Source organism: Euprymna scolopes, chromosome 1 (genome assembly GCF_053919585.1).
Source record: "Euprymna scolopes isolate OS-2025 chromosome 1, ASM5391958v1, whole genome shotgun sequence".
In the NCBI taxonomy this organism is placed as follows: domain Eukaryota; kingdom Metazoa; phylum Mollusca; class Cephalopoda; order Sepiida; family Sepiolidae; genus Euprymna; species Euprymna scolopes.
Window position 1 is genome coordinate 192,127,558 of NC_136482.1, and position 17,991 is coordinate 192,145,548.

Genomic DNA, 17,991 nt, shown 5'->3' on the forward strand with positions numbered 1-17,991 from the left:
GAGATATCTGTTTACATAACAATTAAAATTCGGCATGACAATATAATCAGAGAAGCAAAGACATAGAAAGCAAATCCAAACTCTAGGGAAGAAGCTATTAGAGTAGAAGGCTCTCGAGTATATAATGATATCTATACTGTATGAGATGAAATTTTGCTGCTTTATCCTTAACCCATGGATTTTCAAAGATAAACTTTTTTCATCAAAGAATCAAAATCAGTAAATTTGTATTTTCTAGTTATAAAATTGAAAATATACAAACACTATATACAAATACTATATATATATATATATATATATATATATATATATATATATGTATGTATGTATGTTAAACTAAAAATTCAAAGGATTTAGCATAGAAAAATAGAGATAATTTAATTTATAATCCAGAGAATCAAAATGGCAGAATTAGAAATCCGATGTAAAATGTGAATTAATGATCAAGAGATGGGCGAATAAATAAACTAAGAGAAAACTTTCATTGTGTTAGCTGAGACTTATACTTATGTGGCTTTATTATTAAAAGAATAAATGTTATTTAATACCCACAAGGTTTCCAATATTTCAGTTAAACATAATCTCAATAATTTATAGGTTATATCATTTTGAACTTCTATACATTTCGAAACATTCAAAATATTTCAAATATTTGAACGGAATTTAATTCAAATTCTCACATATATATTTTGAATCTTTAGAATGATGCCATACACACGCATCTATCTATCTATCTATCTATCTATCTATCTATCTATATATATATATATATATATGTGTGTGTGTGTGTGTGTGTGTGTGTGTGTGTGTGTAATATATAAATACATACCTATATATGTATATAAAGATATATATGTATACATAAGTATATATGTATATGCATATATATGTATATATATGTATATATATACATATATACCTATATATGTATATATATATATATATATATATATATATATATATATATATTGTATTTTGTGCACAGAAAGTTGTTAGATAGGATAAGTCATTGGTACCGTCGGTTTTAAGCCCGATAATTAGAATCGTTTAAGATATCCATATCAAACTCTCTTCAGATTAGTATTGGCTAAAGAGAGCTTGATATGGATATCTAAAATGGTCCTAATTATCGGGCTTAAAACCGACGGTATCAATGACTTATCTCATCTAACAACTGTCTGTACACAAAATACAACATATAAATACGCTCTTATTTTTAAGATATCTTCGGATTTTCCTTTTAATTAAGCACTCTGCTGGATTTCTTTTTCCAAAAAAAACTAACCATATATATATATATATATATATATATATATATATATATATATATATATATATACATGTATATATATTATATATACATATATATATATTAGAAGTGGCCATTATATAAGGAAGGAAATCAACAAAGAAATATATGTATAACTTAAAAAGTAATACACTATTAATTAAGACGTTTTGTTTTACTGAATATTATTATTACATAATATTTTTTTAAATAAAGCTTAAATGTAACAAAGAATATAATCTATTGGACAAAAGTTAAGGAATAATGTTTTCGAAAACTTTATTTACATTGTTAAAAATATGATTAAGCTTTTCAATAATAAGTAAAATTTATTTACTTTTAAGCCATATGGCAAATTCTATACACAAAGCATTTTCTTTTTAACTAAAACAACCCATTATCGCTCACATTCAAGGCATTTCTTATATTGTTCATATGTGTCGTTTATCGTGTAATTAGCAGGTATGGAACCGATAAAACATAAGATGCTAAACCAAAATTTTGAGGACCTCGAAAAATATCGCAAAGAGCAAATCGAAGAATTGTTAGAATGTATGCAACGTCCGTTTTAAATTTCCTACATCAATTGCCCGTAAATTTAATGAACTGATAGATAATACAATCTCAAGGAAAACGGTTTCTTGCAGGTTTAAAGATGCTAGTTGACATACCTGTATTCCCACTTCAAAACTTTTCATTTCAACGCGAAACTAAAAGTCAGGTCTGCTTGATGTATACAAAAGAACATATTTTGATTGGAGTACGATGGGATACATCAGTTTATACAGTTTATTTGAGTGAGGAGTCCAAGTTTAATATATTTGCTTGTTACGGCAAAACTTGCGTGCGCCGTAAAATAAGCCAAAGACTGTCTTCTCAATGTTTCAAGAAACGTTATGCGTCGTGGCGGCAACAATGTGATGGTGTAGAGAATGATTTAATCTGCAGAAATTGGCCCTTCCATCCGCATACATGGCAATATCAATTTTGAGATTTACAAATGCCTTCTTCAACAGCATGTGGTACCAAGATTACATAATAATCTTTATGAATCTCCTAAGTCATGCAGGACAATGCACTTTGCCACAAGGTTGTGAATTTATTTGAAGACGAATGAATTGTCCAAATGAACCCAAACCGAAATCCAACAAAAATAGGATCACCTAAATGGGGAATACTGCTGATTTTTACAAAAAAAAAGAAAAAAAAAACATTAATTAGATCATGTGGTCGACGATGTAGAAAAGTCATTGAAAATAACGGGATTTTTACACAATGTTAGATTTTGTGGATATTTTCTGTTCACAATCAAGTATTAATAAGATTAATTCCCAATTGCCCAATTGTTGATTTTCTTTTGTTCCGTTAGATCTTTATTTCTAAGAAAACTATTTTGTAAAATGTTATAACTTTATATAATATTTATGCATTACACCTTAGTTTATATTTGGTAAAAATGTTATTGCAAATCATGCATTATTTTTAAGTAATACACATATTTACGTCTTTGTTGTTTCTGTTCTTTATATTATGACCAAATATATATGCGCAAGCATATATATATATATATATATATATATATATATATATATATACATATACATACACACACATATATATACACAGACATAAATACATATATATACGTACACACACATATATACATATATATACGCATATATATACATATATTTCTACACATATATATATACACATATATATATACATATACATATACATATACATATATATATATATATATATATGCATATATATATACATATATCTACAGATATATACATAGAATTCTATCATTTAAAATTTTGATTAGTATAAATGTTAAAAATGTTACCTTTTGGACTACACATTTCCTCACAAGCTTTCTTTGAGGGAAACCTGTTACCGTTGCCGTGGCAACCAGAGTAAGTAAAGTTCTTGCATAATCCATCCTTGTTGTCGTAGTGCCATTGGATCGAGTCGTCACTACAACTGCCAGCTTCTAATTTCAGATGACAAATTTCAACTGCAAAGAAAGTAGTGTTTGAAGTCTACAGTGGCCGCCTCTTGTAACAACCGACTGGCGGTGACCAAGACACACAAGAAGGAGCAAATCAAACTAACAGAATTTTTTTCTTTTATTGATCAACAATGTTTTATTTTTGTTAATACGTTGTAAAATTCTTGCTGTTTCCGTGTTTTGGCTCACCGTTTCGGAGATTCTCGTTCAAATTTCTGTCCTAGTCACAATGTGATGACAAAATATTTTTCAAACGCGTTTTACTATTTTTATGGGTGTATTTCCTTCTATCAGGTCGGGTGAAACGTTTTTGCCGGTTTGTAGAGAAAATATTTTATACCATGCTATTTTATTCTATGCATATTGTTATTGCTTAAACATTTCACCATTATTAATCTATAACTTTTTCTCTCATAAACGCATCATTCGTATTTTTCTGCAATATTGTCAACTATGTGGACTCGGAAGTGAACTAATTTAGTCAATAGAAAGGGAGTCGTCTTCCATCATTATAATACCCGTCTCCAAGCAGCACTCACCAAAGATCTAGGAGAATTTGATTGATAAACCTGGCCTATCCTGCAGATTCAAATGACCTAGCTCTTCTGGATTACCACTTATTTTGAAGATTACAAAACCATTTAAGTTAACATCACGGGAAGAGGTTAAACATGTTAAATTCATATATATTTTTTTTTACTTGGGAGTCACCACTTAAGTCCTGAAGGCCACTCGAGGATAAGGGTTAATGAATGTAAGGTGGTGGTGTAGTAATCTTTAATGGTGTAAATTGGGTAGAATTTAATTATTTACGGGGACGGATCAAGAAGAATTTGTTTACATTGGATTTGATTCATATTTCACATCAAAACCCAAAGAATTTTTACAGGCGGCGCATTTATAAGAGTTTTGACAGACGGAATCAAGTTATAGAGAGCAAAGGTTGTTATTGTTATTGTTATGAATAAAGATTTTCCAAACACAGTTTTTTCATTTTCAAAATTTAAACCTTTGCATCGACCAAATATGATTAAAAAGAGGTTTAAACACTGCATGCGTCTTATGACGCGATTGTAAGTTTATGTAGGGATTTGTGCAAAATGAAATAAGTCTGAGAATTGGGATATACTTTCATATATGACGCGCGTAAACATTCTTTTTTTACAAACCACATCCCGCGTTCTCGGCGTCTTATGTTGCGGGAAATACAGTATTTTTATTATCCGGAAATGTTTGTTTAGTTAATATATATTTTATCACTTTATTCTCGAAATAGCTTATATTTTTAGTAGCCCATTTTTGCATATTGCTCAACAGGAATGCATAACACGCAATCAGAAATAAATCCCAATGCTTATATGACGTTCATGGTATTCATTGATTGGCGCCAATTCGAGATTATCGTTTTTAATATTAAAAATGCAAAAATTTATCGCGAAACCTGAAAAATGAGATGCTAGTCCCAATCTTTTTTTTTTTTTTTCCAACATTGGACTGGTTAGTCAAGCGGTCTAAGACGACATCGGCTATAAGTGGCTCCTCTTGTCTTGTACAGTTTCGAAGCGTATATAAGTTTTACATTTTTCTTTATATTTTTCTTTATTCATTTTCAGCCCTATAGACACAATTTACCGTTACAAGTTGTTTAAATGAGCCTATTAAAAAAGTAAAGGAGCTTATCCAGAATTCTCCTATGAAAAAAAAAATATAAAAATAAAGAAAAATCTGTGAAGGAAAGAAAATATCGCACACCTGTGATATTTTTGGACTCCCGGAAAACGCCGGGTATTTAATCATGGCCGATTGTGAATTTTTGCGAATAGAAAACTGTTTCGATGGCGAAAAGAATATTATCGAAACGAATTAGGTATTTTAGAGAGATAAAATATTTATGTTAAACAATTATACAACTTCAGAATTTTTAACATAAACAAAACTTATAATGGATCAAAATAACAACAAATATGAGTGAGAGGCGAACAGAAGGGAAAGAAACTTATATAGGGAGTTGGGCCGACAAGAAGGAGTTTGCAGTCGCAAATCTGATAGGCCCTGAACTGGCATCGAAGAAGGTAGGCTCTCTCTACCGTGCTAGAAAACTACTAACACCCGAAAGTATCCTGTACCTCTATAAGGCCACCATTCGCCCATATATGGAGTATTTCTGTCACTTTTGGGCTGGTGCATCTGCTACTAGTTTCTCGCTCCTAGACAAGGTTCAAAAGAGAGTCGCCAATCTGATAGATTCTGAACTGGCATCTAAGCTTCAGCCTCTGTCCCATCGACGTAATGTTGCATCCCTCTGCCTGTTCTACGAGTATTTTAATGGTGAATGCTCTAACGAACTGCAGACACTTATGCCCTCACGACATAGACACCCTCGACAAACGCGACAGGCAGCTAAATCCCACCCCCACACAGTAGAGATCCCTAGATGTAAAAGATCTTTCCACTCCAGTAGTTTCTTCCTTAGAACCGCTAGACTCTGGAATTCAATTCCAGGATCCTGCTTCCTCAACTGTACTGACATGTAGAAGTTCAAGTGTAACGTGAACCGACATCTTGCTGCCCAAATCCCAACATAGTACCCCAGTAGTTGTTGCCCCTGATAGTAGCTCCCTACACCAAAGTGGCAATGTGCCTTGTTTGGTGTGAAAATGTAATTAAAAAAATACACAAGGGGAGATAGCGGACGATAATAATGGTTTCTGTTAGCCTTGGAAGCTATCAGGTGCAGGAAATAACAAGAATATAGAAATAAGGAACTGCGTGCAACTCCAAAATCGGGGAACATCAGGAAATATAAGTTACATGAAAATATTATCCGAGTCACGATTGTCCTCCTTTGGGACGAATCTTCATTGTAGTTTTTAAAGACCCGTCAATCAAGACTAACCGATGGATGAAGGTATGTTTCCTTTTTGGCCTGATGTAACTCCCCAGAAAAATGTTATCCATCTCTTGTTTAAAGAGAACTGTCCTTGTACCTTATTGTCCGGTTTGTTGAACAGTTTGTTTAACTGCGTATACACTTATAAACGTATGTGCACACACTAGACACTAACTGTGTATTACGGATACACCCACCTCCGCTAAATAATAGACCCAAAAATCACTTAAATTGATCAAGTAGTTTAATTCTTAAATTAGGAAATAAAATTTTATGCCTAAAGTACCAGCGATTATCTCGCGACGCCATCTTGAAAATATTCTAAATATATACGGGAGATAATTCCAGATCTAGATTTCAGAAAAACATTTTGTGATCAATTTACGTGAGTTTTAGCGCAAAATGTTTTTTTGGGGGGGCATTATACAGATTTTTCATTATTATTTATTATTTTTTGTAAAGGAAATTCTGAACAAGCGCCGAAATGAATAGGATATGATTGTGTTAGATTATTAGAAATGCTGTTCTCATTTTGGATGTTATTATCACAGCGTTTCGGCAGATGTCACCCCCGATCTTCTTCGTGTGCGTATCGTCGAATTCGAGAACCTTTATATCGAACTCTGTCGAAACGTTGTGAGAATAACTTTAAATTTGAGAACGGTGTTTCGAATAATCCAAATAATCGAAGTTCTCAATCATCCACTAAAACATTCCAAAACATTTAAAACACTTTGAATGTCATGTTAACAATATATGTTGACATGATGCCGCGTCAACGATATTTGTTGACAGTTTCTTTTTATTACCAAGGCTGCCAATAATCATTGTAGACACAAATTTTCTTAGCTATTTTACCTCCCTTTGACCTAAACCTAACTTACTTTCAAAGATGAACAGATTGTATGTAAACCCTTTCAGTGAACAGAGTTTGAAGAGTTTTTACTCCATATTTATGAGCCGTTCGGAATAAATTAGCAGAATTTTAATTTCACTCTCCAGTAAATAAGGGTTTTATCAACAACAACAACATCATTTTCTGGAGATATGTATAGACTTGCAATTTCTGATGAGAAGATCTAATAAAAGCTGTTTATTTCTTTGTACGATTTCATTGTTGTTGGAGAAATGCAAACAGTTTAGAAGTAAGCTAAACGCTTTTCGACACAGGAAAGGGGTTCTTGTTCAAGAGACTATTACTGCAATGTGATGAAATGGGGTCTTTTCGATTCAGTCCCACCCACAGTAGGATTCTTAAGAATGTTTTAATCCTCTTTTCTTGTTGATGGGCGCCATTTTGTATGTCTTCCTTAAAGAGTTACTCTATTTTCACGCATTTTTTATCGTAGTCACTTGATCGGCATACTATTGCTAAAACCTTCAAATTAAAGGGAAATGCGTTTTTAGTGCATATAGCTTCAGTATTATGTTAATTTACGAAAACATTTTTTGGTGGCTCCACCTACATATTTTGAGAAAACCGTGTTATTGATGTTTGTACATTCTGAACCGGTGGAAATGAAAACTATAACTATTTGAAAGCTAAAATAGCATAGCAAATGATGATTGACAGATTAGAATATATATATATATATATATATATATATATATATATATATATATATATATATATATATATATATTAGTGTTGGGACTAATCGGGAATCAGAATAATCGGAACTTTTAGGATATTGGAATCGGAAAAATGTGTCTTATTTTCCGATGCCAAAAACGATCCATTTAATTATCCATTTTTATTTGATTTTGTTTCAAATAAAATATTTCACTGCTTGTGGTAATAATAGAATAATAAATATTTATTGATTTTCAACTACCAGTAAAATTAAAATCTATAGATTATCATCCACAAGTGCGTGTTATTTTTGTTTTTTTTTTTTCGAGAAAATATATGCACATTTAAGATGTGTTTTTACGGTAATCGGGGGAAAAATAACAACGTCATAGTTAAATATTTAAAGATTAATAAAGAATCGGAATCGGTAATTGTATCGAAATCGTGAATTTAGTATGGAATTGGTAAGTGTATTGGAATCGGTAAAAAATATTGGAATCGTCCCATCACTAATATATATGTGTATATATATATATACACACACACACACACATATATATATATATATATATATATATATATATATATATATATATATATATATATATATATATATACTAATTTGTAGTATTCCGAATTATACTGGGTAAATATGATTCAGTAATTGTACATATACCAATAAATTTAAGCCAAAAAGGAGAGATGACTTAAAAATTAAGCTACAAAATTATCATGTTTCATAATTGAGCATTCATATACTGTTTTAACAAAAAACAACTAAGGCTTCAAGAAATGGGTTGATAGCAACAAAAAGTGTATTTCATTGTAAGTTACAATTGTTTCAAGACCATTTGGACAAATTCAAACATTACGTCGTTTGAAAAATTTTTTCTTGAAGTCTTGATTTCAGAGTCGGACAATATACACCCGAAGAAAGTCGGAGGTTACATTTTTTTCTTGAAGTCTTGGTTTTTGTTAAAACAGTGTGTATATATATATATATATATATATATATATATATATATATATATATATATATATATATATATATATATATATATATATAATATACTAAATGTGAAGCACATGCGGATAAGCACATAATGGGTCGTACGTGACATGCAACAAAACAGGTGAACCAACGTGCAGCAACAAACACCGAAAATAACTAAGAATTTCTTCTTCCGAAATTGACGGAAAAAAAAAACATAATAGATATTTTTTTTAAATATTTTAAAATAACACATTTGTTCTGAAAAAAAGAAAGAGCATGCTGAATAAAAGAATCAGCACTTACGCGGGTTCCTGGAAAGTGAAGGTTCAACAGAAGTGAAGATTCCCGGGTAGTCCGGTTGAAAGCAACGTTGCATGCACACCGGTTCCGACTCGAAGTTGTTTCCGTTACCGTCGCAGCCGCTGTACATGAATACCTGGCAGCTATGGGAGGATGGCTCATAGTACCAACGTCTAACTGCGTTACTCGGGCTACACGTTCCAACGTCATAGGGCAGGTGGCAGGGGTCTAGGGGAGCCGCGGTGGTCGCTTGTAAGAGCCGAGAAGAAAAATCTTGAATGATTCATTTGTCAAATTAGCAAAGAAAGTACAATTTTTTTTTTTTAGATTTACGACAAAAAAAAACATCGCGTTATTTATTTATTTAATTTTTTTTACATAGGCATGACCACTTATCAAGGCCGAGAGGCCACTCGAGGATAAAGGTTAAAGAGTGTACAGTAGAAATTGGACAATATAGTAATCGTTAGTAATGGAAATTCGGTAAATTTGTTAACTTATATGGAACGGCTCATCAAAAACTTGTTTACGTTAGACTTGAAGACAACCATATTGTAGTCAGCTGCAAAGCAGGAAAACGGAAGACAATTCCATAGGCGTGAAGTTCTAAGAAAGAAGCTTTGTTCATGGAATCTACGTAATGTTCTCTTCTTGCAATGAAAGCAGATTTAAATATATGACGATCGGCGAAAAACTTCGAAATGGCTAAGTAGATTCATATTTCTAAATTTTTTAGATGAGGATTGGTTATTTGTTTTATTTGGATTCATCGGGCTACTGTTCCGATCTCGCATAAACCCGTGGCACAGTGGTTAGAGTACTTGGAAAAATCAATTGTAAGAGTGATATTCTCCTGAAGGTGAAGGTTCAATTCTCAGTGTGGGCAATTGAAAAATGCAATTGTGAATTATTTAGGACCTCTATCCAGTCATGACTGACGAAAGGAGAGCACGCTACCTCTGTGAAGTAAATAAAGGGATTCGTTCGAAGTTTCGTCCAAAATCCCGAGTTCGACAGAAACATTTCAGAGTTAGACAATATACACCCGAAGAAAGTCGGAGGTTACATCGACTGAAATGTTGTGAAAATAACACTCAAGGTGAGAACAGTAGTCCAAAGAATCCAAATAATACGAAAAGGAGATTTATGTTAATAAATTTTCTCCCAAATAGATTATTTTAAGGGGTAATATAACAGTGACTCCATTTAAAATATTGCGCTATGTATCTAATTAAAAGGTTTAGAGATTATTCGCACTATTAGTTTTTTTTTTTAAACTCCAAACAAGGCATGTTTCCACTTGAAACGTACGGGCTACTATTTAGGATCGCGTCTAGGAGGCGACTGTGGGGAGTTGAGCAGCGAGATATCTGTTCCCGTTACATTTAAACTTCTGCAGTTTGGTACAGACAAGAAAACAGGGAACAGGGGTGGATTCCAAGGTTTAGCAGTCCGAAGGGAGAAATTATTAGAGTAAAAACTTTTCGACATTTAAGGACCTCAACAGTGAAGGGGAAAACCTTAGAGGCTGTCGGTATGAGATGAAAGAGGATATGACGAGGGTCATCGACACGCTCACACAAGAGGACTTCCATGGGGCTTTCCGGGAGTTGTTGAAAGGGTACAACAAGTGCACTGCAGCCAAAGGAGATTACTACGAAGGGGGCTAGATTTTCATGTGTGTATTATCAATAAAAAAAAGTCTGGAAACTTAATTAAGACACGTTGTATCATATTGTTATATTAGCTTTTTATATATTACAAAAGATTAATGAACAATGCGATTAATCTCAACTCCATTTGGCAGTCATCAACCATTACAGTACCACGTGGTACTCCCTCCTCTATATCCTAATGGAATCGTTAATAAAATTCACAATCCGTTTTGCAGCCCAACCAAATAAGCTTAACACTGAAGGGATTGGATTTTGCTGATTGTCGGATTGGTTGGGATTTGGCCTTTTTTGAGGCGAGGCTACATAAAAGGAAGCTCACTCTCATATTCTTGTCTAGAGTTGCCAGATGAGCCATTTTAAAGCCAAATTACACGAATTTGGCCGTTTTTAAAAGGCAGTTTGACCTTCAAAAATTGTATTTGGTCCTTTTTAAAGCGTAATGTATGGACTAAGACAGGAACAAGCAGAATATTATATAGATTAATACTGAAAATCGTATATACGAAGACTCTCATTTCTGCCTCAGTAATTCCGTTCTTCCTTTCTGTCCTTTGCTTCTTAACATTTACTTTTTTATCTTTTTGGTTTGTTTAACGCATTTATAGATGCTTGTATAACACGTGATATACTATATCGCCATTGACACTGTTCATATCATTTCGTGTCGTTTTTTTTTTTAATGAAAATCACTCCAGACAAGGAATGAAACTATTTGATATTAGAAGCTAAAAACATACTACTTCCCGGTAAAAACTAGTCAACAATCAGTATTACATAAATGGAGATTGGCCCAGAAAACAGCAATTATCACTCTTTTGTCAGAAACATTGCTACTGGAATGTAAGGACTAAGGATAAAATAAAGGAAGCGAGAGTTTCTCGTATGAATGCTGCCTTATGTTGGCCTTGTCCGTTCTGAAATGCGGGACACTGTTAGCATCCTAAATATTAAAAGTGCGGGAAGAAGACTTGGACAGACTTTTACAGACAGAAGTATATTAGTGTTATTTCGGGGGTTTCCTTCTCTTATATAAGTTGTCTTATGAAGACGTAAGATTTTAGTTGACAATGATATTATTTCAGTGTTTTAAGTAAAGAAGTGGAAAGAATGGCACGTTATTAACCTTTTATGGCCTGAACTATGATGGGTTTTTTTACATGGAGATCACCACTTATCACTCGGGGATAAAGGGTTATTGCGTGTACAGTAATCAATGAGATAGTATTGTAGTAATCATTAGTATTGGATATTTGATAGGGTGTCTTACTTAAGAGAGCGGTTTGTCAGGAATTTGTTTATGTTGGACTTGAAGACATCCAAGTTGTATATGATAAAAAATATTTGTTGTTAATTTTAGTTAAAGGCTAATGATACTATGATTTTCTTAAAATTAGAATAAAGTGTATTTCAACAACAAAAATACGAAACTAATACGTACAAGACATGGTGAATCAATTTCTACATTATTTATGACGTTGTATTCATTTAATTACGACTGAAAGAATTAGTTCAACGAGGTCATAAAAGGGTTAAAGAAAAAAGTCCGATTTTTAACAAAATAAATGCCAGTAACAACGCGACCCCGAAACCTAAACCAGAAGACAATCATGGTAATCGCAGTTGAGATTTATTTGCTCCTAAATATCAAATACAAGAAGTCCGTGTCTGTCTTTGTTTGCTAAACACGGTTTACAGTGGGTTCCAACTTCTCCAAGACTGAGTTCGGATCAATCTTGAAATTCAATTCTGGAAGAGATAACGCGAAAACTAGACAAAGAAGAATTTCCTGTAAACATTATATTAATGGGAATAGATTATAATATTAACAATAATAACGTCCATCTTAACATCTTTCAACAATTTTTATTGGACAAGAAAAAATATCGCGTTTACAAAAATACAAAGAAATTATTTGTTTTTTAATACTTTGAACTCAATATGTTCTGAAAATATATTTTCATGAAAAGTAAAAAAAAAAAAATGTAGAAATAAAAAATACTGAGTAAAATAAGATTATAAAAAATTGTTAATAGTTAATTATCAAAATATTTTCACCAGTATTGAGATTTTAAGAACTTTTTAAAATTTTTCATTCAACTTTAAAATCGCAAATCTTCCAGGATTGAAAATAGTTAAAAATAACAAACAAACCAACACAATCCATATATTTGATTATCATGTATGGAATTATCTATCTATATATCTATCTGCATATCTATCTATCTGCATATATATATATATATATATATATATATATATATATATATATATATATATATATATATATATGACTACTTCATTTAACCACATAAATTAATATACGAAAATATAGATTTATGCGTAAACTTTAAGTATTTATTCAACAGTGCTCAATACGTAGATAGAGCTAGGTAGTAAGTTATAAAATATATATGGCGATTAAGCTACACAGAATATTTTGCGTTTCATCCACGCTAGTATTCATCAGGTTATATATATATATATATATATATATATATATATATATATATATATATATATATATATATACATATACATATATATATACATATATATATTATTGGTAGTATTGTTTAGTTATTTAAACAAAAACAAAAGAACAAAATGTGTCTACCGAAGAGTGCTCTATGTTTAGACAAAGCAATATGAATATGTTGAATATGAAAACTAGTGGCTATATATAATATATATATATATATATATATATATATATATATATATATATATATATATATCATATTTCTAAAAACAAAGAAATATGATTATTGAATTGATTAGACGGTTAATGTTTATGAAACAATCCTTCAGTTTAAAATGTTTGTACTTATACAAAAGAAGGTCTGCACTATCGACAGAATTTTCCGGGCAGTTCCGGACAGTTTACGTAAAACGCCGAAAAGGTTGCGAAACAAAATCGCAGCAGCCGACGTCATTTAAGAAAATATTAATTATGATCATTTGTTTAATATAAAAATAAAAATTGAATATTTATCTTAATTTGAAAAAAAAAAACATATCATAAAACTGAAAAAAAAATCATATAAAAAAGTAAAATTTTATATTATTTGCTAATTAGTTTTATGTTATTAAAACATTAAATATTTATTCGTTAAACTTACATTACAAGTTGTGTTTTTTAATTGGAATTTCTTAAAATTTAGTGAAAATTATATAAGTTTTCATTGTATTTTATTAGCAACAACATTTTTAATAAATTTTTCATTGGATTATCTTCATAATATAAGAAATAATATAGTTTTCGCTGAAAACTAAAATGCGTGAAAGCAAAATCTGGTCAGCACGTTCAGGCGTTTTACATAAACTCCCCCCCCCCCAAAAAAAAAATTCCGGTTGCTATTCTGCATAGTTACCAAAATATTTCATGATAATTATTTTATTGTGAATTGATTTTTGGTCACCATACCGATTTCCAATTTCCTGTCTATAATTAGGATTTACGTGTTCAGATCGTACACAGATTATAGATGAATATACGAAAATTTATATTATAGATTATAGATCGATATACGAAATTTCCAGGAATCAGTGAATAGATACATATAGAAAGAAAGTAAATATTCAAATGATATATGTAAGGTAAGAAGTTAAAATTAAAATCAAGTAGTATAAAGATTATAATACATTCATATATATATATATATATATATATATATATATATATATATATATATATATATATATATATATATATATACACGAGGGGTATTCCAAAATTTTTTATTCCGACCGAATGGATCTAAGGAGATTGAAAAATACATCGTTATGATCACTGAACTTATGCATTCGTAACCTGATAATTTCATCGTTCTGTTGCAGATATTGACTAAATAAATTCTTTAACACAAAATGTCAATCGTCATAATGATACCACTCCTATCTTCGTAAGTATTCAACTTTCTGAGTTAAAAAATAGGAGGTTCTACTTTTGAAACGACCTCATATATATATATATATATATATATATATATATATATATATATATATATTATTTTCTTGTTCATATAAAATTTTATAAGATTATTTTATGCATCGATTTTCAGTATTTACCTCAAAGTGCTCAATACGTAAGTAGAGCTATGTAGAGAGACAGAGAAATTAAACGACACATGATTTTCCGCGTTTCATTCGCGTAAAGATTCGTCAGGCTAAAATCAATTCTATGCATTAGCCTAACGAGCCCGTACGAGGATGAAGCGCAGAAAATTCTATGTAATTCAATTGCCATGTATATTTTCATACCTGAATATATATATATATATATATATATATATATATATATATATATATATATATATATATATATATATTCGATATGTACAAGAAAACTTGAGAGTGCTCAATTATGGTGACAAGCGCACTATGTTTATTGTAAATTATTCATACCCATAGATATGTATATAACTATTTTTTCGTTTGCTAAGATAACGCTGTGAACGCGCGTAAGATATTTTTATTTGAAGCCAAGACCATAGAATCGAAAGAGATCGAAAAGGAAGTAATGTATGGGCATTCAAATAGAAATATCAGACGTTTAAATGAGACAATAACTGAGAATAAAGAACTGGTAAACACCTCCTGAATAATCTCTTTCTTTCTTTCTCTCTCTCTCTCTCGCTCTCTCTCTCTCTCTCTTTATATATATATATATATATATATATATATATATATATATATATATATATATATATATATACGAGGGGTATTCCAAAAGTAATGTCTCCTATTTTTTATTCCGACCGAATAGATCCAAGGAGATTGAAAAATACATTGTTATGATCACTGAACTTATGCATTCGTAACCTGATAATTTCATCGTTCTGTTGCAGATATTGACTAAATAAATTCTTTAACACAAAATCTCCATAATGATACCACTCCCATCTTCGTAAGTATTCAACTTTCTGAGTTAAAAAATAGGAGGCTCTACTTTTGAAACGACCTATATATATATATATATATATATATATATATATATATATATATATGTATGTATGTATGTATTTGTGCATGTATGTGTGTACACATATGTATATGTATATAAAAAAGAGCAGAAATGAGGAAAATCGTCTGCCTTAAACCACTAACCTAGTTCTAAAACAGATCCTTTGTTCGATAAAATGCATGCCCATTGGCTGATAGGAAGGGGCGCGGTGGATACTAGAAAGCTGATTGGCTAACTAAAATTTTCAACATATATAAAAACGAGAAACAACCACAGAATTCGCGCATAAGCCTGACGAATCCTATAGTGGATGAAACGCCGAATATTCAGTGTAGCTTAATCGCCATATATATTTTATAAATTACTATATATATATATATATATAATGTTATAAAGAGTTATTATGTTGTATGTATAAGTTTTCAGAGTTTTCTTTAAGAGTGTTCAATACATGAGTAGAGCTAGATAGCAATTTATGAAAATATATTGGCATTAATTTACACAAAACCTTTCTTTTTCTTTCCTATAGGAAAACGTCAGGCGAGAGAAAGACAACTCCCTATGAATATCAAACGCTGGAGATTTGGTGTCGCTTAATTGGCATATATTGTCATAAATTACTATATGTGTGTGTGTGTGTGTGTATGTGTGTGTATGTCTATCTATATGTATATATAAACGTATAGATGTATAGATGTATATACATGTGTGTGTAGGCACAGATCTATAGTAGTGGCCGAATTATAAACTTACATCTTACATCTCATTTTGAATCGTTTTTTTTCCTTCTTTACTCAAAACATATATATATATATATATATATATATATATATATATATATATATATATATATTGCTTCTTCATAGCAATACAATTGTACATGTATATTTATGAATATATATATAACATATATAACATATATGTTATACGAATATATGTTATATATATGTACAAGTATATGTGTATACATATGTGTGTATATACATGTACATATATATATGTACGTATATGTATGCGTGTATACGTATGTATGTCACAATTTAGCTATATTCCAAAGTTAAAGGTTTTATTCACGCTACTAATCATGTTAATAATCAACCGTCGGTACTGTGGACAGATTTGTTTCGGTCAAGGGGAACAATGAATATTTGTATGTCGATATTGAATCTTTATTTCTTTGGGGAAAAAACAGAACGTTCTCAGTGAAAAAAAAATCGTAAAGAAGTCGTATGTAACATTCAAAAAGGGCCAAAACAACTTGCATGCATCTAGTTTAAGTGGACAGCCATCTTGTCATGATATGAAAATTTATCACATTAACGCTACCGTATCGACTTAATTTCTGTAACATTTATTTCCGTTTGCAGGTTATGAAAATTTTTATATAAAATGCTTGTCTGTTTTTTTACTCATAATTATTATGTAATGTGTATAAAGTAAACTGCAAAATGGGCCGAAGATTTTTTTTTAAACAAATGATTTGTAAGATAAATAAAACCTTGAACATTGAATATAGCAATATTCTTATTAATTTATATATGCTCTGTTATTATATCTCCACAAACATCGAGCTTCTAATTTTAAAAAGTTTGGTATACATAAATAATAGAAAATATTTGCAAAAGCGTACATTTTCACAAACCTATATATGTATGTATGTGTATGGGGGGGAGGGTTGGACAAAATAGTGGAAGCACCTTGTAAATTTATTTTGCATCAATTTTTAAACATACAATTTTATAAGAAACATAATTAAAATTTTGGTTTTTCGTATTTTTATTTATGGCTGTTGTTCTAAATTAATTGACTAAATTTATGGTCCTTATGCAGAATACGGGCCGTGCTGAAACAATAACGTTATTAGTTGGAAGTCCATTCTTAACACAGGGGAGGAAGAGCGTTTTGTAAATATTCTGTACTTTCAATTAACTATTTAATGAACAATGATACAGTAAAAATTTAATTTAAAATGAAAATTCCGTCTAAAAAATAACACGTTTCGTATTCTGCCTGAGTACCAAATTTATATTAATTTATTTTTTATTTCGGACTACTAGTCTCATCTTTATTAGTTGTTGTTTTTCAGGCAGTGATGACTGAGAATGCAGTTAGGAGATTCGAAGTTCCTATCCGTCGCGGTTACCACCTGACGAAGGCCAGAGGAATTAGTTGGCCGAAACGCTGTGAATAAACAAACCAATAAAAGATGAAAAACAACAACTAATAAAGATGAGACTAGTAGTCCGAGATAAAAAATAAATTAATATATATAATGCTCATCTCCAAAAAA

At 30.8% G+C, this 17,991-nt stretch overlaps 1 protein-coding gene across 4 annotated transcripts in view; it reads right to left on the reverse strand.

Moving 5' to 3' along the window:
- The window catches only part of LOC145278532 (uncharacterized), a 409,834-nt gene that overhangs the window by 152,320 nt on the left and 239,523 nt on the right, over positions 1–17,991 (reverse strand). For 2 of the 4 annotated variants that reach the window (XM_080130667.1, XM_080130666.1), the window contains exons 19-20: positions 9,066–9,311; positions 3,141–3,311 (exon numbers count right to left, since the gene is read on the reverse strand). The exons of 1 other annotated variant lie outside the window; for it this stretch is intronic. In XM_080130667.1, the coding sequence (XP_079986793.1) occupies positions 3,141–3,311; positions 9,066–9,311 (417 nt within the window). The remainder of the gene's footprint in view (positions 1–3,140; positions 3,312–9,065; positions 9,312–17,991) is intronic. One more of the 4 variants, XM_080130668.1, reaches the window with a different exon arrangement.